Here is a 23,035-nt window from a genome sequence, read left to right as displayed (position 1 = left end):
ATGGCTTGCATAGTCCAGAATGTCACTATCTGCCTGCAGGAAAAAGTGGCCAATCCTTGGTATCACAAATAAAATAGTCATTAATCCCCAAAGGAGGGAATCTCTAGGCAAAGGCCCTTCTAGAAAGAACGAGGTAAAAACAGTTGTTCTGCCTTAGCTAAGAAACTAAAGGAGGAAAAAATGAAGTGATTGACCAACTAAAATGCTCCAGTGGGAAAGTAAGCACTTAATTTTATATTTTATCCTTAAATCAGAAGGAGAAACCTCTTTAACTATTAACAGACAACACTGCCAAATTTTAATTAATTCAGGTGCTATAGAACAAAAATAATAATGACATAATATATAAACTTTAAACCTCCACTGTCTTAGAGTCAACACCAAGTCAGTTGGTGGGTATCTCTAATAACCTTCAAATGTTCCCAATGCCAAAACGGTCTCCCTCCAGACCTGTAACCAAGGTACAATCTTTCTTCCTCCTGAATCATCAGCTTCAGATGTAACTTAATAGGGATGGGTTACTGTGCAAATAAAATGCCAGATTAAATGTTCCCCAGGGGGCTTCTTTCTTGAAATCCCCCCAAACTCTCCTATCACATGAGATCGTAGCTAATCTGGATGTTGACTTACTGTTACTCTAGTATCTGAATTAAGCCCAGATTGAAGATATCGAGAAGGTCCAAACATTTTTTAGGAATAGGCGGGATTTAGGAGCTACAGTGAAGGTTCAGATTGATTTCTCTAAATCTCTGTTCAAACTGTGCCATGGTAGGCGCCGTGCAAGCCAGTTGTGTCCGACACGTTGCAACCTTCTAGACTGTGGCCTGCCAGGCTCCTCTGTCCATGGGATTTTTTAGGCAAGAATACTGGAGCAGGTTGCCGTTTCCTGCTCCAAGGAATCTTCTCGACCCAGAGACTGAACCCATGTCTCCTGTGCCTCTTGCACTGGCAGGTGGATTCTTTACCGCTGGGAAGCCAAAGTACACAGCATCCTGTTAAACAAGAAGCTAAGGAAGGACTTTGGAAAAGATCCTAATTCTGGGAATGATTGCGGGCAGGAGAAGAGGGTGACAGAGGATGAGATGGATGGATGGATGGATGGCATCACCCAGTCATCGGGCATGAGTTTGAGCAAACTCTGGGAGATAGTGAAGGACAGCGAAGCCTGGTATGCCATAGTCCATGGGGTTGCAAAGAATCAGACACGACTTAGCGACTAAAACCAATCACTAAAAGTCTTAACTAGGGCTTCCCTGGCGGTCTAGCGGTTAAAACCTGCCTGCCAATGCAGGGGACATGGGTTCAGTCTCTGGTCCGGGAAGATCCCACCTGCCAAGGAGCACCTAAGCCCATGTGCCACCACTACTGAAGCCTGTGCCCCTAGAGCCCGTGTCTCACAACAAGAGGAGCCACCACAAGAAGCCCTTGAACCTCAGCGAGGAGTAGCCCCCCGTCACTGCATCTAGAGAAAGCTCATGTGCTGCAACGAAGATGCAGTGCAGCCCCCAAAGATTAATACTAAAAAAAAAGCGTAACAGAAAAAGCTTTTACCAATCCACACTCAAGGTTGTAAATAGAACAGACATTCCTTGCTTCCCTGTAGTACCAAACCCACATCTAATTTCATATTAGTGCCTCCTGAGGCTGCATATTTAACAGCTTGTAGATTTGCCTTCTGCTTACCTCAGCGCCAGGGCTTCCCTAGTGGCTCAGATGGTAAAGACTCTGCCCGCAATGTGGGAGACCTGGGCCCAATCCCTGGGTTGGGCAGATTCCCTGCAGGAGGGCATGGCAACCCACTCCAGTGTTCTTGCCTGGAGAATCCCCATGGACAGAGGAGTCTGGCTGGCTACAGTCCATGGGGCTGCAAAGAGTCAGACACAGGTGAATGACTGAGTATAGCATGTACCTCAGCATCAGTACTGATTTATTTTCATTGCCCAGGGGCAAGGAGCAATATGCCAGGCCCACTATACCCCAGGGGTTTAGAATCTCCCTCCGACTTTTCACAAGTCTTCAGCCATGGTCTCAAGGACCTTCATTTCCCTAGGACTTACTCTTTCCTGGGCGTCCTAGGTGGCACAGTGGTAAAGAAACTGCTGCCAGTGCAGGAGGGGCAAGAGACTCAGGTCCCGACCCCTGGGTCGGGAAGATCTCCTGGAGTAGGAAATGGCAATGGGCTCCAGTATTCTTGCCTGGAAAATCGCATGGACTCAAGAGCCTGGTGGGCTACAGTCCGTGGGGTTGCTGTGAGAGGCACACAACTGAGCAAGTATGCGCGCGCTACTTTTAACCACTATATAATGACTTTTTGCTGTGTTCTGAAGATGAGGGGAGCTCTGAGACTGTTTCCATCTGTTTCAGTGTTTTAGCTCAGAAAGGGGGGAGGTTTCCAAAGAGAAGTTACAGTTTTGTCAAAGTAAAGTTAATTTCCTAGGACATGTTTCATCCCAAGATATCCTGCAGGGGCCTGTAGCACAAGGCCTCTGTGCCCCCATCTCTTTGACTACAGGAAGCAGTATTCATTCAGCCTCCACGACCTTCCCCAAACTCCAATGGGCCGATTCAAGCAGTTGTTAATTGAGGAAGGGAGGGATGTGAGACTAGAGAGAAACAGTCAGGTAGGCTTTAGGCCAGGTCCTGCTTCCCCATCAAGGGATACATATAATAACATCTTTGAGCTATCTTGCCGATACTTAACTCCCCCTTCAGGTGGGGAAGTTAATGACTAATGATGGTATGCTGCCCACAAGCATGTAGGGCCCGGACCAGTTGGACTTGAAGGTTGATGATGCCGACTCCTACTTATCTCACCACCAACCCAACAGAAGAATGTCCATGAGCTGATCACACCCTCTTTGGACATTAATATGAAACTTCTCCCGATCTTCCCCAAATTTGGACGCTTAGTTTGAGGGCATGAGCCCACTGGGTCCCCCTTTGCCTGGCAAAGCAATAAAGCTATTCTTTTCTACTTCATCCAAAACTCTGTCTCTGAGATTTGATTTGGCACTGGTGCACAGAGAAGCTGAGCTTTCAGCATCACCAAGGAGGTGACACACTGCAGGAACTTCAAAACTTTCCGAGGCCGGTTATTAAGAGACAACTAAGATTACAGATCAATTATACTTCAATTTAAAAAACAGAAGAAGATTCTTGGGTCTCACTGGCAGCTGCAAGCTGTGGCCTCCAGCTTCTCTGAAATTGCCTTGTCACCATGAGACTTTACCAAGTCCTTGGTAAGCAAATATCTTCCCTGGGACTCTAAACAGGAATGGGGCTTGAATGAGTTAAAATTAGCTCTTAACTGTCTCCCTCTCTGGCCTTCCTGGTTACTATAAGCCTTTCTACGTATTTGTACATGAGACTCACCTCCATGAGGATCATCAGAGGCCAGTAATCTACTACAGTCTGCCTTGGTCCAGTGGCAAAGCTAAGCCACGTAAGTGCAGTAACCACAGCAGCCCAACTAGCCAAACTTGGTTTGTCTGTGTGCATTATTTTTTTATTTTAATTAGCTTATTTATTCATTACTGCAAATGGGTCTTCTCTAGCTGGAGTGAGCAGGGACTATCCTGTAGCTGCAGAGCTTGGGCTGCGCATTGCGTTGACATCTCTTGTTGCAGAGAATGGGCTCGAGGGCAGGGGCTTTGGTAGTTACTGCTGCATGCGGGCTCAGTAGTTGGGGCTCACAGGTTTAGTTGCTCTGGGCCATGCTGGATCTTCCCAGGACAGGGATCGAACGCATGTCTCCTGCACTGGCAGGCAGATTCTTAACCACTGGACAACCAGGGAAGTCTGGTGTGCATGTTTTTAATTGTGTAAAATGAATGCATAGGACCTGAAGTTTTCCATTTTAATCATTTTAAATTCAGTGACATTAATTACAGAGGCTATGCTGTGCGACCATCACCACTATTTATTTTGAAGTGCCCTTTCATCAACATTTCATCTTTCGAAACAGAAACTCTGTAGCCATTAAGCAGCAGCTCACCATTCCTCTCCCCACACTCCCCGGCAACTTCTAATCTGCTTTCTTTCGCTAAGATTTGGAGAGTTTACCTAAGTGGAATCATACATTTGTCCTTTTGTGTTAGGCTTATTTCACCTAGTATAATTTCTTCATGGTTCATCTCTGTTGTGGAATACACTAGGATCTCATTTCTTTTTATGACTGAATAATATACTGTTGCAAATACCACATTTTGTTTATTTATTCATCTACTGATAGATACATGTGTTGTTTCTATTTTTGGCTATTGTGAATAATGCTGCTATGAACATTGATGTACAAGCTTGTGTACTGCTTCGGTCCCTGATTTCAATTCTTTGGGGTGTATACCTAGGAGTGGAATTGCTAGCTTATATGGTAATTCTGTTTAACTTTCTGAGGAACTGCCAAACTTTTTTTCACAGAAGCTGCACAATTTTACAACCTGATAGGCAGTGTATAAGTGTTCCAATTTCACTGCATCCTTGCTAACACTTGCTATGTCTGTTTTTTTAATTATCACCATCATAATTTGCGTGACATGGTAGCTCATTGTGGTTTAGATTTGCATTTCCCTTCATTCACTGGGTCAGGAAGAGTGAAGAAGGAAATGGCAACCCACTCCAGTATTCTTGTCTGGGAATCCTAAGGACTGAGAAGCCCGGTGGGCTACAGATGATAGGGTCGCACAACAGTCAGACACAATTTCCTGACAAAACAACAGATTGACTAATGGTATCTAGCTTCTTTTGATCAGCTAATTTTTGACTTGTATAACTTCTTCAGAGAAAAGTTTACTGAAGTCCTTTACCCATTTTAAAATCAAAATATCTTCTTGTTGAAATGTAGTTCTTTAGATATTCTGAGTATTAAACCGTTTCACATATATGATTTTTTTTATTTTTTATTTCTATTATTTATGTATTTATTTTTTAATTTTTATTTTTACTTAATTTTACTTTACAATACTGTATTGGTTTTGCCATACATTGACATGAAACTGCCACGGGTGTACATGAGTTCCCAATCCTGAACCCCCCTCCCACCTCCCACCCCATATCATCTCTCTGGATCATCCCGTGCACCAGCCCCAAGCATCCTGTATCCTGTATTGAACATAAATGATTTGTAAATATTCTCTTCCATTCTTCAGGTTGTCTTTTAACATTCTTGAGTGTCCTTTGATGCACAAATGTTTTAGTTTTTTTTCTTTTTTAAATTTATTTATTTTTAATTGAAGGATAATTGCTTTACAATATTATGTTGGTTTCTGCCAAACATCAATGTTGACTAGCCATAGGAATACATATGTCCCCTCCCTCTTAAACCTCCTGTCCAAGTTTTAGTTTTGATGACATCCAACTGATTTTTTTCTTTTGTTGCTTGTGTTTTTGGTGTCAAACTTAAGAACACATTGCCAAATCCAAGGCCATGAAGATCTTCCCTGGGGCTTCCCTGGCAGTCCAGAGGTTGAGACTCTGCACCTCCAATGCAGGGGGCTCAGGGTCCGGAGAAGGCAATGGCACCCCACTCCAGTACTCTTGCCTAGAAAATCCCATGGATGGAAGAACCTGGTAGGCTGCACTCCATGGGGTCGCTAAGAGTCGGACACAACTGAGCGACTTCACTTTCACTTTTCACTTTCATGCATTGGAGAAGGAAATGGCAACCCACTCCAGTGTTCTTGCCTGGAGAATCCCAGGGATGGGGGAGCCTGGTGGGCTGCCGTCTATGGGGTCACGCACAGAGTTGGACACAACTGAAGCGACTTAGCTGCAGGGTTAGTCCCTGGTCAGGAAACTAAGATCCCACATGCCACTCGGCACAGAAAACAACAATTTTGCTCTTATAGTCTGACCCATTTATTATTTTCTTTGATCCATTTTGAGTTAATTTTTGTGATTGGTGTGAGGTAAGAGTCCAGTTTCATTCTTTTACGTGAGGCTGTCCAGTTTTCTCAGTACCATTTGTTAAAGAGACTGTTCTGTCTTCATTGAATGGTCTTGGCACTCTTGTGGAAAATCAGCTGACCGTGGATGTGACAGTCTATTTCTGGGCTCTCGGGTCTATCTAGTTCATTGGTCTGTGTGTCTGTCCTTATGCCAGTTCCACAGTGTTTTGATTACTGGAGCTTTGTAGAAGGTTTTAAAATTGGAAAGGGTGAGCCTTCCATGTTTGATCTGTTTTAGGATCTCCTTTAAATCTGATGGTCCTTTCTGCTGAACAATCTTTGTTATTCATTGAAAATACACATTTCTCAGTATGTAGGTTTATCTCCTATGAAATCCTGTTTCTTCTCCCTTACTTATTTCCATTCATCATTACAATACCTTGACCTGGTATTCTTCTTCTATTACTTGATGGGAAAACTCATAACCATCTAACTTCTGTTCATGAATGAATAGATATATCAGAAATTTTAGCAAAATGAAGACTAATCGTGTTGGTTGATGGGCCATATCATCGGACTGAACCAAAAAAATACTGTGTAACACATTCACTTTATCTCTAAAACCTGATCTTTTGGCAGTTGGAAAATCTGCCCAGATGGCAGAATTCACTCACCAGGGCTTGCCAGATAGCTCCAGATGAGAAGGTTTAATATATGCACAGAGGTTGTCCGTGGTTTTGGAATGCTTTCGAAACAAAAAGGATTCTTACCCTCAGCAGAAAACCCAGTTAGGAATGGGAGCATATCCAAGAAGAACAGAGTAAGGTGTGGGGGCCCTGAGCCAGAGTGAAGACCACCCCCTCATCCCAGTGTTTGTGATCCATCCTGTGTTCTTTTTTTAGATGTAAACACTGAACCTAGTGTAAAGCTGCTGGCATATTATTTGTTTGCTTGTGTTTTTTTAAATTTAAGCAGACAATTTCTCTTAAAATAAAGTTGGCAAAGGGGGTGAGAATGAGGCTGAAGACAAACCTTGTTGTCTCCTATGTGGCTGGGACTTACTTTACTCCTAACTCACTCTGGCTGATAGGGCACCCTTACAATCCGACAGAGGGTTTTGGGCTCTAAGTACCTGAAAGGACAAGCCAAAGTCTGGGAAGGAGTTAGGCTGCCTGGAATCCCCCAAGCTGCTTTCAAAGGCAAAGAAGACTGAAATACAACTGGAAGAAGGATTTTAAGAATGATAGACTCACTGAGAAATCAGTTATTTTAAAAATAGCAGATTTGAGAAATGAGAGAATTCTTTATTCATCTTTGATTTACAAAATAACAATTTAAATTTCAGATGTTCCCCCCTCTTAGCTGCATCCTCAAATTATCTCAGTGTAATTCTTGATCTGGGTTACCTTGCTCTCTCACCTAGCCTGTGATATATAAACAGGATGTCCTCCTCTCCCTCTTAAAATCTACTACCCCAAAGTGAAATGAAACCCACCCTCTTTCTTTGACTCAGGAGAAGATGGCTATTTCTGAATACATTTCTCTTTACTTTCCTAAAAGTTTTCCCTTAACTATTCAAGCCTAAAAAGTTTATTTTCTAGTTACAGATGAACTATTTTCTTGGCCTTTTTTCTACCTTAATGGAAAAGCTTACTGAAGACTGGGGAACAGTTCCTTGGGAACTTCAGCTCCCAGAGACTGGAAACACCTACAGTCAGGGTATCTGAGCTCAGGTCTGGTTTCCTGGTCTTTAAGCCAGTTGTTCTCAGGCAAGCCACTTAAATTTATCCATAAAATATGAATAATAATATGCATTCCATCTGCTTAATCAGCTGTTGTGATGACAAAATAAGATAATGTCTGAGAATGTGCTCTTTAAATGGGACACAGTACAAAACATTGTTATCTGTGAGTGGTGGGATTATAGGCCATCTGATTTTCTTCTTTGTGTTATCTATAACTTATACTTTAAAATATAACATTTAATTATACTAAATGTTCTATATTTTTAAAAGAAAGCATACAGTGCTATACAAGTAAAAGTTATTAAAATCAATCTTCTTAATGGTGTCAGGGTGTCTCTGTGGGATCTGGGCATACAGAAAATAGTTAAGCTATGTATATAAACATTAGATTGGGAAAAAGTGGAAACAATGACAAATATTCTTTTCTTGGGCTCCAAAATTACCACAGACAGTGATTGCAGCAATGAAATTAAAAGACATTTGCTCTTTGGAAGAAAAACTGTGACAAACCAGCTGCTGCTGCTGCTAAGTCGCTTCAGTCGTGTCTGACTCTGTGCGACCCCATAGATGGCAGCCCACCAGGCTCCCCCGTCCCTGGGATTCTTCAGGCAAGAACACTGGAGTGGGTTGCCATTTCCTTCTCCAATGCATGAAAGTGAAAAGTGAAAGTGAAGTCACTGAGTCGTGTCCAACTCTCAGCAACCCCATGGACTGTGGCCTACCAGGCTCCTCTGTCCATGGGAATTTCCAGGCAAGAATCCTGGAGTGGGGTGCCATTGCCTTCTCCAGTGACAAACCAGACAGTATATTAAAAAGGAGAGACATTGCTTTGCTGACAAACATCCATCTGGTCGAATCTAGACTTTGTCCAGTAGTTATGAAGAGATGTGAGAGTTGGACCATAAGGAAAGCTGAGCACAGAAAAATTGATGCTTTCAAACTGTGGTGCTGGAGAAGACTCTTGAGAGTCCTTTGGATTGCAAAGAGATCAAACCGGTCAGTCCTAAAGGAAATCAACCCTGAATGTTCATTGGAAGGACTGATGCAGAAGCTGAAGCTCCAATAGTTTGGCTACCTGATGTGAAGAGCTGACTCAATGGAAAAAACTTTGATGCTGGGAAAGATTGAGGGCAGGAGGAGAAGGGGACAACAGAGGATGAAATGGTTGGATGGCATCATCAACTCAACGGACATGAGTTTGAACAGACTCCAGGAGATAGTGAAGGACAGGGAAACCTCGTATGCTGCAGTTCATGGGTTTGCAAAGGGTTGGACACGACTTAGTGACTGAACAGCAACATAAACATTAAGCAAAATAGAAATAGGACTTTTGATCGTTCTAAGAAGTAAACCAATTCTTAGAAAATTGGTTCGTTTAGATACAACAAATGGCTTTACCTAGAGGTAGCAGAGTCCTATGACTGAGAAATCAACCTCTAGTTTCTCCAATGCCTGCCAACACTGAGTGTTCACCGAGTATCTTTCCTCCGGTTGTCAGATCTCAGGATCTTCCAGCTCTGTGAGAGGTCGGACTTTTTTCTTTTGGTTGCACTGGCTCTCACTGCTGCTCATGAGCTTTCTCTAGTCCCAGCAAGCAGCAGCTACGCTTCATTGTGGGGCACAGGCCTCTCTTTGTGGGGGCTTCTCCTGGTGCAGGGCACAGGCTCTCGGCCCACAGGGTTTAATAGTCGCAGCAGGTGGGCTCAGTAGTCGTGGTGCACGTGCTTAGCTGCTCTGAGGCATGTGGGATCTTCCCAGACCAGGGACTGAACCATGTTCCCTGTACCGGCAGGGAGATTCTTATCCGCTGTACCTCCAGGGAAGTCCTGACCACTGTTCTTTGTCATCACACCTCATGCCTGGGCAGCCACGTGTTCATCAACAGCTTCAGGATGGCACCACACAAAATTCTGGACCAGTCTGCATAGCTCTCTCCTCTCCATGTTCTGCCTGATGAGTTTCAGCTGCCTCTGTTCTCCATGGTTCCAGAACTGAACCCTCCCCACACTGCTGGAATTCTGGAAGTGCTTCTGGATGGCGAGTCAGGGCAGTCAAATTTGTTACTGTCTTATTTGTGATCACTCTCTCGGGGACCACAGTCCCTTGTTGCCTGTTATCTAGTAAGCAAAAGCAGCTGTTTCCTAGGTTTTGTTCATTTTTCTAGTTGATTTGGGTGGGAGAGCAACATTGGTACCAGTGACCCCATATAGCCAGAGTCAAAAGTCCTCAAACAAATTTTTGAAGTTAGGCCCTTCGTCTCCTAAAGGAGATTGCTCATATTCTGGATTAGAAATTTGATGAGTGCAGAACTTTATTGGGTTCAAAGGAGCAAGAAAAGAGGCTCCAGGTGGGCATCTAATATAGGCCAATGGCCTAAGGTTCATGATAAATAGTAGCCGATTACCCAGAGGGCAGGCTCCAAGAATAAGGGAAACACTGAGAGGTCTTCTTCTACTTCACACTTTTGCCTGGAGCCCACCTTGGGAAGGACAAGGGGCAATGATGGCTTTCTTGATCTCTAGGTCCATATATTTACCTGCCACTTACCTGCCACTGGTCTTCTAACTGGAAGCTCCCCATATGCCTCAAAACTATGTGGACTTCCCTGGTAGTCCAGTGATTAAGAATCTGCCTGCCAATGCAGGGGACATGGGTTCAATCCCTGGTCCAGGAAGATCCCACATGCAAGGGGGCAACTAAGCCTGTGTATCACAACCACTGAGCCCACACTTCCGTGCAACCAGGGAAGCCAGCACAATGAGAAGTCACTCTCTGAAGCCAGAGAAAGCCATGCACAGTAGAATCCAGTGCAGCCAAAAATGAAATAAACATAAATTTAAAATATATGTATCCAACCAACTTCTTCATTGTTTCCTCCAAAGACTGCTCCTCCTCCTTACATTCCTTCTTTTGGGAGAATCAGCAGCATTCACCTGCTGTCTTCCCTGAAACAGAAAGTTAGGCCACCCCTTGCTTTCTCTTTCCTCCCTCAGACCTAGTCAGTCGCTGATACCTGTCAGTCTGATGGCCTCCACTTTACCCATGATGAAGGCACCTTGTCCATCTGTGTTCTACTATATGCCTCATATAATAGGTGTTCAAGAGACAGTTACTGATGGACTTCCCTGGTGGTACAGTGGGTAAGAATCTGCCTGCCAATGTAGGGGACATGGGTTCGATCCCTGGTCCCAGAAGATTCCATATGCCACAGAGCAACTAAAGCCCACGTGCCACAACTGCTGAGTCTGTGCACTGCAGCCGCGGAAGCCCGTGTGCCTAGAGCCTGTGCTCTGTGTGCAGCTGTGGAAGCCCGTGTGCCTAGAGCCTGTGACCTGTGTGCAGCCGCGGAAGCCCGTGTGCCTAGAGCCCGTGCTCTGTGTGCTGCAGCTGCGGAAGCCGGTGTGCCTAGAGCCTGTGCTCCGTGTGCAGTCACGGAAGCCCGTGTGCCTAGAGCCTGTGCTCCGTGTGCTGCAGCCGCGGAAGCCCGTGTGCCTAGAGCCTGTGCTCCGTGTGCTGCAGCCGCGGAAGCCCGTGTGCCTAGAGCCTGTGCTCCGTGTGCAGTCACGGAAGCCCGTGTGCCTAGAGCCTGTGCTCCGTGTGCTGCAGCCGCGGAAGCCCGTGTGCCTAGAGCCTGTGCTCCGTGTGCTGCAGCCGCGGAAGCCCGTGTGCCTAGAGCCTGTGCTGTGCAACAAGAGGAGCCAGTGCAGTGAGAAGCCTGCGCACCTCGACGAAGAGCAGAGCCCTCTCCACAGCTAGAGAAAGCCTGCTTGCAGCAACGAAGGCCCAGTGCAAGCCAAAATGAATGATAAAGAAATAGGCAAATTATCGTTTAAAGAACGAGAGAGATAGTTACTGAGTGAAAGAACAAGTGAATAAATAGATCCTCACTGAGGGCTAAGGCCTTCTTCTTTTCAGATGAACAGCTATGATAGTGTATAAAAGAGAGCAGGCAAGAAACCCTCCAATTCATTGACCACAACTCTGCCAAAGGGATTGTTCTAAAGTGCTCTCAGTTCTTGTTATTCTTGTTATTCACTGGAGTTATGTACCAAACCATTGCTCCTGAAGGGAAAATACAGGATTCAGTTCCTGAAAGCCTCTGGTCATAACATTTTCATCAGCTAATCAGTATATAACCTTGTCTTATGTGCATTTCTGTTTAAGGACACCTTACTTAATCTATCTCACTGATTCATTAATATTGAAGTCACAGCCACAGCATGCCTATGCATGCCTGGACAGTTTTACCTAACACAGTGTTTTCTCCATAACACACATCAGCGTGTTCATGCCTAGAGGAGCAGGACAGCACTTCAGCATTTAAAAAAACAAAACTGCCAACAAAAAGTGCAAAACTTCCCCCCGCAAAAGAGGGGGCACTAAACAGACTACAAACAGTACATCTTTTAGGGTAGGAGTTGACGCAGGAAGGCAGAGATCCCCGTGCTCCACCTCAGTTGGGGATGAGAGCTGGGAGATTCAGATTTTTCACTTCTCGGTCCACGCCCACAGATGATCACAAAGTACTGCAAGTGTTAATTTTGAGCTTACAAATAAATTTCACCAAGTAGACAAATTGGCAAATCCAGAACCTGCCAATATACAGCCTGTAAATGATGAAGATGGATCACAGAACTCCATCATGTCACTCCCTGCCTGAATCCTCGGTGCCTTATTCCTGCCACCAAGAAACTGAGCTTTGTCCACCCCACCTCAATAATAGAACCAGGTCTGCATATTTAACTTCTGAGCTTACATGCTGGTCTCCTGTGCTTATTGAGAGGAGAAACTGTGTTCCTTTCACATAATACAGTGGCTGGCACATAGAAGTTATTTAATATATAGTAGTTTTTTAGAAATAAGTTAATAAACCAATAAAGTGAAAAAAATAATGGTAGATCTCAGGGTATCTAGGATAGATGACAGAGAAGCCAATACTTTAACACTGATTTCCAATTTATTGTTAATAAATTGCCCAGAGTGAGTGCATAAATCTATTTAACTTATTAATTAAACTTTAGTACCAAACTTGCCACCGAAAAAATTGAAAAGGTTGTAATCACAGCACTCTTTACTATGCAGTTGGATTAGCTAATTGAGCTGAATAAAGCACAATTCACTTTTACTCTGCTGTGTGGAACACTGATGACTTTGTCTAGATTAATTCTGTCTGATGCTCCTGATTCTATTTACATTCCAATTTCCCTTTGCTGTTTGTGTGGATTCCTGGCCAATATGTGCTGAGAGCTTTTGGTCTTCTTCCACTTTCTGTCCCGTCCATTTTAACCCCATTGTTTGATATTCATTTAAATAGTGAGTAGTGCCAAATGGGGAAACTCCATGATTTTCAGTTCAGCTGTTATCTAAATGGGATTTGCAAATAATTTTCCAACCAAAAGATTCTTGGAAATGCTGGCCATTATATAGAGGGCTTTTGAATGGTTTGTTTCAACTTGATTTGTGTCAAATGAATGGCTTTTACTGTGTGTGACAGTCCCAGCGATCAGTGTAGTAATTCTCTCCACTCTCAATTTATTCAGGATAAAAAGCACACACATATGGACACCTTATCTTTGACAAAGGAGGCAAGAATATACAATGGAGTAAGGACAATCTCTTTAACAAGTGGTGCTGGGAAAACTGGTCAACCACTTGTAAAAGAATGAAACTAGATCACTTTCTAACACCACACACAAAAATAAACTCAAAATGGATTAAAGATGTAAACGTTAAGACCAGAAACTATAAAACTCCTAGAGGAGAACATTGGCAAAACACTCTATGACATAAATCACAGCAGGATCCTCTATGATCCAACTCCCAGAATTCTGGAAATAAAAGCAAAAATAAACAAATGGGATCTAATTAGAATTAAAAGCTTCTGCACAACAAAGGAAATTATAAGCAAGGTGAAAAGACAGCCTTCTGAATGGGAGAAAATAATAGCAAATGAAGCAACTGACAAACAACTAATCTCAAAAATATATAAGCAACTTAAGTCCAGAAAAATAAATGACCCAATCAAAAAATGGGCCAAAGAACTAAATAGACATTTCTCCAGAGAAGACATACAGATGGCTAACAAACACATGAAAAGATGCTCAATGTCACTCATTATTAGAGAAATGCAAATCAAGACCACAATGAGGTACCACTTCACACCAGTCAGAATGGCTGCGATCCAAAAGTCTGCAAGCAATAAATGCTGGAGAGGGTGTGGAGAAAAGGGAACCCTCCTACACTGTTGGTGGGAATGCAAACTAGGACAGCCACTATGGAGAACAGTGTGGAGATTCCTTAAAAATTGCAAATAGAACTGCCTTATGACCCAGCAATCCCACTGCTGGGCGTACACACAGAGGAAACCAGAATTGAAAGAGACACATGTACCCCAATGTTCATCGCAGCACTGTTTATAATAGCCAGGACATGGAGGCAACCTAGATGTCCATCAGCAGATGAATGGATAAGAAAGCTGTGGTACATATACACAATGGAGTATTATTCAGCCATTAAAAAGAATACATTTGAATCAGTTCTGATGAGGTGGATGAAACTGGAGCCTATTATACAGAGTGAAGTAAGCCAGAAAGAAAAACACCAATACAGTATACTAACACATATATATGGAATTTAGAAAGATGGTAATGATGACCCTGTATGTGAGACAGCAAAAGAGACACAGATGTGTAGAGCGGACTTTTGGACTCAGAGGGAGAGGGAGAGGGTGGGATGATTTGGGAGAGTGGCATTGAAACATGTATACTATCATGTAAGAAACGAATCGCCAGTCTATGTCCGATGCAGGATACAGGATGCTTGGGGCTGGTGCTCGGGGATGATCTGGAGAGATGATGTGGGGTGGGAGGTGGGAGGGGGGTTCATGTTTGGGAACTCATGTACACTCATGGTGGATTCATGTCAATGTATGGCAAAACCAATACAGTATTGTAAAGTAAAATAAATTAAAAAACAAATAAAAAAATAAAAAAGGAAAGTGTGTGTAGATATGTAGTCTCTGAGGGTAATTCTCAAATCTCTATATGCCACCAGTCATAAAATACTAGAGGCTTCCCTGGTGGCTCAGTGGTAAAGAATCTACCTGCAATGGAGATTTGGGTTCCATCCCTAAGTTGGGAAGATGCCCTGGTAGAGAGCATGGCAACCCACTCCAGTATTCTTGTCTGGTGAATCCCATGGACAGAAGAGCTTGGAAGCCTTATATAGTCCTAGGGTGACAAAGAGTCAGACCCTCTCTGACTGAAGTGACTGGGCACCCGCACGTCAAGTACTATGTTGCTTTGTTAAAGATATCTCTTATACCTCTTCTCTCCATCCTTAGATCCAGGTCCTCAGTCTGGGGCCCAGCTTTAGCTCCCACATGGATAGAGGAAGACATTCACTTCTTAATTGTTCTTTCCTTCTTTCAGTGAGCCCATTTCTTCCCCTCCCCTACCACATCTGCCTTGAGCCCTGCCACATTAATGCTCTAAAACAGATTTTGCTCTCTCTTTTGAGGGAGAGAGCTCTCACCAATGTGGTGTGTGTGGTCGACTCTGTTCTCATAGGTTACCTCTGGAGATTTTCAGCATTAAATGATTCCTGGCCAAGAAACAAAAGCATAATCATCTCTTTCCCCAGATGGGTTTGGATGCACACTGGTAATAACATCAAGTCTAACTCCAAGAGGAGATAGTAGAGAAGAGCCCGGCTGGGTCTCTAAGGAATCCCACATGAGATGACACCATACTTTAATGCTGTATCAAGGTCTTGGGCTGCTTATCTCATCACCACTATCTGGACAGTTGGACAGGTTCTATTGGGAAATTGATTTTTTTTTCTTTGTTTCTATGCTTCTGCACTAGTAGGTTCAGTATTAAACATAAGAGACCTTTTGTTTGAAAAAAATCAAGATGCAGATTTCATCATTCCTGCACTAAAAATATCTGTGCTCACTCTCTGCTGAAGAGCAAAATCCCTGAGCTCTACCTGAACTTTATGGCTAATGAGCCCACCTGGTCTCTGGCATTCCTCAGCCTCAGTTACCTCCTTCATTCAGATTACCATCCTCATTCTTGCTCACAGGCGCCCTTTCCATCTCCATGCTGTGGAGCTCATGTGGGCCTGTGTCCTGGAAAGCGAAAGTGTTAGTCGCTCAATCGTGTCCAACTCTTTGCAACCCTGTGGACTGTAGCCTGCTAAGCTTCTCTGTCCATTGAATTCTCCAGGCAAGCATACTGGAAAAGGTTACCATGCCCTCCTCCAGGGGATCTCCTCAACTCAGGGACTGAACCAGGGTCTCCTGCACTGCAGGTAGATTCTTTACCGTCTAGCTACCAGGGAAGACCTCCTATCCTGGGAGCCTCTCTTTTAACTCCTTAAAGGCCCAGAGAAGTCCAGCCCCACTTCCAAGGCCTTTCTCTGTTACTGGTCCCTATCTGTGAACTCCTGTAGTCTGTAGCATTCTATTTTGATGCTTATATTATTCAATAATACTTTTTATGTTCTTAACTCTTTCATAAATTTTTATCTGAACTGTAAGCTCCTGGGGATTCAGGACTTATTTTAAGCCAGCACTGTCTGATAGAAACACACATTGTGAGCCACAAATACAAGCCTCAAATGTAATTATAAATGTTCTAGAAGCCACATTAAAAAATAAACAGATGAAATTAATTTTAATAGTATATTTATTTAACCAAATATATCCAAAATATTATTTCAAATGCAATCAATTATTAATAAGATACCTTACATTCTTTATTTCATCCTAAGCCTTGGGAATCAAGTGCACAGCACATCTCAGTTTGGAGCGGCCACATTTTGGGTGCTCAGCGACCCTTTGGGGCTAGTGGCTACCGTACTGAACAGCTTAGCCCTTGATATCCCACATGGGTGGGTGATGGTATAACATACACAGAGAATGTGAGTCAACACATTGCTGTCACACTGGAGGAATGTCTCCAGCACAAGTTTCAGTCCTTGACCCTGCTCTGTTTATGGTTTTTATTGTTGGCTTGGGTTGTGCAGTGGTTAAGAACATCCACTCTGCTGCAATGGATACATAGTTAACAATACTTTAACATTTGAAAAGCAGGTAGACTTCATGTTATGTGTTTATTACCACAATTAAAAAAAACAACAACATCTGCTCTGAGTCAGAGTGACCTTAATTTCAAATCTCAGTACTACCAAACTACATATGTGAATGTGGGAAAGTTAATTTTCTTCTCTTAACTCTGGTTTCATCATCCATAAGTGGGGATAATTACACCAACCTCAAAGGAGTGTTGTGAAGAAAGTGAGATACTGTCTGTAAAATGCCTTACCCCAGTACACAGAACACATGAAGCCCTTAAAAATACGGGGCTTTACCACTATCATTATCACCATAAATGGTGTATTTATTAATGTAGCAGATGAGATAATTCTGGGAAAGACAGATTAAGTTAAAGAATGAAAAAGCTTTTCCCAAATTGGATGCACTGGGTTGAATAAAGCAAGCTGAAATTTCTGTAGATAAGTGAAAGTATTGCATTTAGGTTAAAAAAAATCCAATTACACAAAAATAAGCTTGCAGCTGAATTGTAGTTCATGTGAAAAGAAACAATTATTTTATAAGTTGAAATTTAATTCTATAAATTAAAATTTATATTTGACTAAATATAGTTGGGATAAAATTATACCTTTTATTTCATTACATATTTAATGTAAAATGCAAATAGTACAAAAGGGTATAAAGAAAAAGGTTAAAAAAATCTCCCTCTGAGAAAGTCCCTTTCCTACTCCTTAGAAGTAAGGAGCCACCTTCTTACATGTCCTTCCAGGAATGCCTGGTGCCTAAATAAACATATATCTGTTTACCCTTTAAAAGTTTTAACACTTATGGGGATAGACTGTTATTCTCTAGTGCAACTTACTTGAAAAGGGGTTAAAAGTAAAGCCGGATTAAAGGTCAATATTATTCCTAAATGGGATGTGTCAACTCCAAACTTTAATTTGACTTTAAACTTCAAAAGAAGTAGGCTGATGGTAAAATGAAGTAAATAGTCCAATGCTATTTAGAACTTGTCAAACACATCTGGGATTTTTCACTTTCATATGGACACTATCTTTTAAGAAAAACACTGACAAACTGTATGTGTCTGGTGGAGACTGATTAAGGGGACAAAGAATTCAAAACCATTGGCGGGCTGCAGGACCGCAGGATGTTTAACCGGAGGTAGGAAAATCCCAGAGGAATGTGCCAGCTGTTTGCGTGGGAGGAAAAGCAGTCCTAACCACCTCAAGGAGCACTGCTGGGACTCCCTGGCGCTTCAGTGGCTGAGACTCTGCAGTCCCAGTGCAGGGGGCCCGGATTCGATCCCTGATCAGAGAGCTAGATTCCACATGCCACAACTAAGACCCAGTGCAGACAAATAAATTAATTTTTAAAAAATGTATCTCTTTTAAAGGAGCAGTGTTGGAGCAGAATCAAGTTTCCAATCCTAGTGTTAGTCATGTCCGACTCTTTGTGGCACCATGCACTGAAGCCCACCAGGCTCCTCTGTCCATGGGATTCTCCAGGCAAGAACGCTGGAGTGGGTAGCCATTCCCTTCTCCAGGAGATCTTCCCAACCCAGGGATTGAACTTGGGTCTCCTGCATTGCAGGCAGATTCTTAACCATCTGAGCCACCAGGGAAGCCCCAAATTTCTAATAGTTGGAGGCATATTTTTGAGTTAGTAAAGACTCTTGTGGAGATAAATGAGATGATGCATGTAAAAGGGCTTTTAAAGTTGCCACCACTGAGGACAATTATTTCTAAAAATTCGAAAAGTCTGAAATCTGAATGGACGAATTTCACCCAGTTTGACCCCCGATTATTTCAGATGTTTACGGAGAGGGTGGTACATCATAAGCAAAAAGAATTGCCATGTTCTTCAAAGCATTTCATTCCTTATCTCAGCATGATTTATTTTGTATCTCTGAGCCTGGCTCATTGCTTGGCACAAAGTAGATCAAAGTGCAAAAAAGAAAGGAAGGAAGAGGTGAGGGAGGTAGGAAGGAAGGGAGAAATGAATAGACGATATTAATCCAAGTATTTCCATTTTCTTTATTATTTTTCCCTTCCACTCCCTTGCCCATCTATATCTCAGTCTCCTCCTGCCTGGATTCCTCACACACACTACTCTAGTTCTCCACCCACGAGATTTGAAGACAGTTCCTTTCCATCTCTGAAGGGCATGTTATTGTCTGGTTAAGCTCCTCAGCTAGGGGCTTCATCTTGCACTTCAGAAAATCAAAGTGCAAGTGGTGGATTTTCCCCAAACGTTCCAATTCATTTACTGCATTTTCTAGGTTTGTGCACTCTCTTTGGCTTTTTTTTTTTTTTTTTTTAACTTCAAAGGCCTAGTGAGTGAAGGCGTTTCCAAATACTGGTTGAAAGGTGCTCTCACTGTGATCTCTTCCATTTCAAGTATTTTAACCATCACCTCTAAGTGTCCACTCTGGTTCAGCCTTTCCCAACCAAACAGCTCCCTGGATTCTGTCTCTGGCATCTCCCCAGTAAGAAAACAGTGGCCTTTGTCAAGATTCCATCCTTTACGAGATAAGCAAACCTAAGCAAACCAGCTACCTTATTCCTTATTCATCAGATGGAGCTCTAATGCTCACCTCCCAGAGGCTGTGCAGGCTAAAGGAGAAAAATCTATGAGAAATCTATCAAGTGTTAGTTTTTTGTTTCCTATCCTTTGCTTGCTGCTGCTAAGTCACTTCAGTCGTGTCCAACTCTGTGCTTTGTTTACTGCCACCTAATTCAGGCCTTCATTTCCTCTTAATTCAAATATGCATTAGCAAGGACTTCCCCGGCAGTTCAGGGGATAAGACAATGCAGGGAGGGTAGGTACTATCTCTGGTCTGGGAGCTAAGATCCCACATGTCTCGAGGCCAAAAAACCAAAATACAAAACAGAAGCAATATGTAACAAATTCAATAAAAACTTTCAAAACAGTCCACATCAAAACAAACAAACAAAAATCTTTAAAAAAAGAAAAGATGCATTTGCAATCAACTCAACTATTCTCCCTGGCTCTAGTCTCTGCCTCCACCTGCAAACTACTGAGTATGCAAGTGCCAGAATGATCTAAGGTTCAGGCTATGTTGCTTTAAGGGGCTTCTCTGGTGGCTCAGACAGTAAAGAATCTGCCGGCAATGCAGAAGACCAGGGTTCAATCCCTGGGTCAGGAAGACCCCCTTGAGAAGGGAATGGCTACCCACTCCAGCATTCTTGCCTGGAGAATTCCATGGACAGAGGAGCCTGGTGGGCTCTACAGTCCATGGACTCAAAAAGAGTTGGACACAATGGCATCACTGACTCGATGGACATGAGTCTGAGTGAACTCCGGGAGTTGGTGATGGACAGGGAGGCCTGGTATGCTGCGATTCATGGGGTTGCAAAGAGTCGGACACGACTGAGCAACTGAACTGAACTGAATGACTAACACTTTCACTTTCATGTTGCATTTAAAATGCCTAATAGCTCTTTTACCAAGGACCCGCCAACATGGGTCGCGTTCGCACCAAAACCGTAAAGAAAGCGGCCCGGGTCATCATTGAGAAGTACTACGCCCGCCGGGGCAATGACTTCCACACCATCAAGCGGGTGTGCGAGGAAATCGCGATTATTCCCAGCAGGAAGCTTCGCAATAAGATCGCAGGCTACGTCACACATCTGATGAAACGGATTCGAAGAGACCCGGTGAGAGGCATCTCCATCAAGCTGCAGGAGGAGGAGAGAGTGAGGAGAGACAATTACGTGCCTGAGGTCTCAGCCCTGGATCAGGAAACCATTGAAGTAGATCCTGACACTAAGGAACTGCTGAAGCTCTTGGACTCTGGCAGCCTGTCCAACTTGCAGGTCACTCAGCCTGCAGTTGGGATGAACTTCAAAACACTGCGTGGAGCTGTTTTAGTCTTTCTGCTGTGCTGTAATATTTTCAATGAACCTCGGACAACAACAACAACAGAAATGCTTAATAGCTACCCCTGTCTAAGAAATAGACTCTAAATTTCCAAGTACTCGTTCTGAAACCTTTCCTGGTCTAAGGTTAAGAGCTGTGACACCCTTTGTCTCCCAAATGTAACCCTCCTTGCAAACAACCAGGACTCTTCCCATCCCGCCCTGGTCTGGCTTCACTTGAAAGCCTACTTACCCTTCTAGCCCAGTTTAAAAGAACACACTCCTAGCATACCTTTTCTAACCCCCTCAAAGAATCTTTCCCTGCTGGAACTGCCAATGTTTGCTTTCTACTTCTATTACAACGTCACCTCTCCTGATAGACTGTACATGATTTGACGCCATGGATTGAACCCCAGCCATCTTTATGTTCATCATAGAGCTTAGCCTTGGGGTTTACACATAGTAGATACTCAAAGTGACATCTAATGATACATTCTTGAATTTTTAAAAATATCACTAGGTGCCTAGCATCGTGTCAGTTGCTATGGCAGCTACAAAAAGCCTTGCCCTTGTCCCTGACTAAATAAACAAAATATTGTTGCACTCACAAAGCAACCACGTAAGAGCAACGTGTAAGAATCTAGGAGACACTGCTTTGGGAAAGACCTGCAGTGTGCTTCCTTCATTCCTCCTCCTGGAAAGAAAAAAAAAGAAGAAAGGAATAAGAATCTATGATTACATGCTAAGTTCCTAGTCCACTTAGTGTCTACACGGTTGTATATAAAGATCTTTGAAACGATTTGTGTACATTTTAAAATTTATGACTTGCTTTAGAAATGACAGAAACATAAGAAATTTTACCTTGGAATAAATACATTTGCTAAAATTGAGGCCAAATATATTGCACAACTGATCTCAAAGTATTCTAATTTTAGGTCTGGCCACAAGAGAACAATGTTTACTATGGACAAGAAAACATGGTTTTCTCTCTGGTTAGCAGAATTTAGGGCATCGACTCTAAAAAGACAGCTCAATCAACTTACAATGTATTTTTCAGGTTATTTCTATACTATCCACAACCTAAGTTATTAAACATTTAGAATTACAAAAAAGCACAAAAGGACTCTGTAATGTTCCAGAAAGCACATGCCAAGTGGGTAGGGGTTAGAGATGGAATGAAGAAGCGGCTGGATTGGCGGAAGGAGAGGATGGAGGGAGATGAGGGTGCTCTCAGTGAGTCTTTGAAAGTTCACCCCGAGATCAAGTGCACAGCTGGCTGAAAAGGCTGGGAAACGAAGCTGAGATACACTGAGTGTCATCAGATGTGAAGTCAGAGCTCTCAGGCCCAGGACCTGGACACTGATCTACAAAAAAGTCTAAGAAGAGGTATGGGTTAATGACTACAGCCCTGAAATAAAAGTCTGTATTTTCTGACTTCCAAGAGCTTGTGAACAACAAACAAAAGAGGGAAAAGACTGATTTAGCTGCAGAGGAGATGGCTAGGGTTCACTCTGATTTGAGGTCAGAAGGCTGGCGTTTCAGACTTAAAGTAAAAACGCATATTTTTAGAAGTTTTAAAAAATTACTTCATTTCTGATATAAGCATGAACCTTAAAGGGTACTTATATTTGCCTTTGAATAAGCACAAACTACTGAAGAAGGAAATGGCAACCCACTCCAGTATCCTTGCCTGAGAAATTCCATGGGCAGAGGAGCCTGGTGGGCTATGTATTCCATGGGGTCACAGAGTCGGACATAGCTTAACTACTAAACGACAGTAAAGCAGGTTACTATCTGACGTGCCCCATGGGTGTTAAAATATTTAATGGGCTCTTGCATAATTATGTTTTGAGTTTCTGCAGAAATTTCTCTTCACACTGGATGTTATTGTTTGTTAATATAAATGATTTCCCCTCGTTGAGCATATACCTGCACATAGAACCTGCCTTGAAAATTGTAGGGTTTGCATCATGTAAACTGTCTCTCTTGTCCTGGCACCAGGGACCTCATTCTGTTATCACACTGGCTCCAACCCTCTTTCCTTCTGGCCTTGTGTAATCTGCTCAAGTACATGCTTTCAGTGATTTAAGTGCCCACATAGTTTGAAATTATTTCTTTTCTTATTGCACCATCACACAACCTGTTACCACCTTACGTCAATGATTTCTGCTAATTACTGTAGGATAGACAGCAATTTGACACACCAAATTAAAACAATCCATGCCAGGGTGTGAAGGAAAGATCAAATGTCCCATCCCTTCCTCTCCCCTCTCCCTTACTCTCACACAAGCAAATCTGTAACTCTCCCAGACACCCACTGTTTGAATAAGCAAATGAATGAATATCTGAAATCAGGAAATGTAACTAGGCAATTAGTGAAAGGTGAGGCACAGTGATGAGAATGAGAATTCTGGGCACTGGGTGGGGCAAGAAACCTTCATGACACCCTTGGATCACACTGCTTGCTCT

The 23,035-nt window shown here is 43.0% G+C and overlaps 1 protein-coding gene across 1 annotated transcript; it reads left to right on the top strand.

The window, feature by feature from the left end:
- The first annotated feature begins 20,145 nt into the window (after window positions 1-20,145).
- LOC114110784 (small ribosomal subunit protein eS17-like) lies at window positions 20,146-21,705 on the top strand. The gene has a single exon (XM_060406814.1). It carries the CDS (start codon window positions 20,171-20,173, stop codon window positions 20,672-20,674), a length of 504 nt encoding a protein of 167 aa, XP_060262797.1. The 5' UTR covers window positions 20,146-20,170; the 3' UTR covers window positions 20,675-21,705.
- The last annotated feature ends 1,330 nt before the right edge of the window (window positions 21,706-23,035 follow it).

The sequence above is a fragment of the Ovis aries genome, chromosome 25 (assembly GCF_016772045.2).
Source record: "Ovis aries strain OAR_USU_Benz2616 breed Rambouillet chromosome 25, ARS-UI_Ramb_v3.0, whole genome shotgun sequence".
Taxonomy (NCBI): Eukaryota; Metazoa; Chordata; class Mammalia; order Artiodactyla; family Bovidae; genus Ovis; species Ovis aries.
Note: the sequence above shows the minus strand (reverse complement) of the source record. Positions and strands in the feature narration are given on the sequence as shown.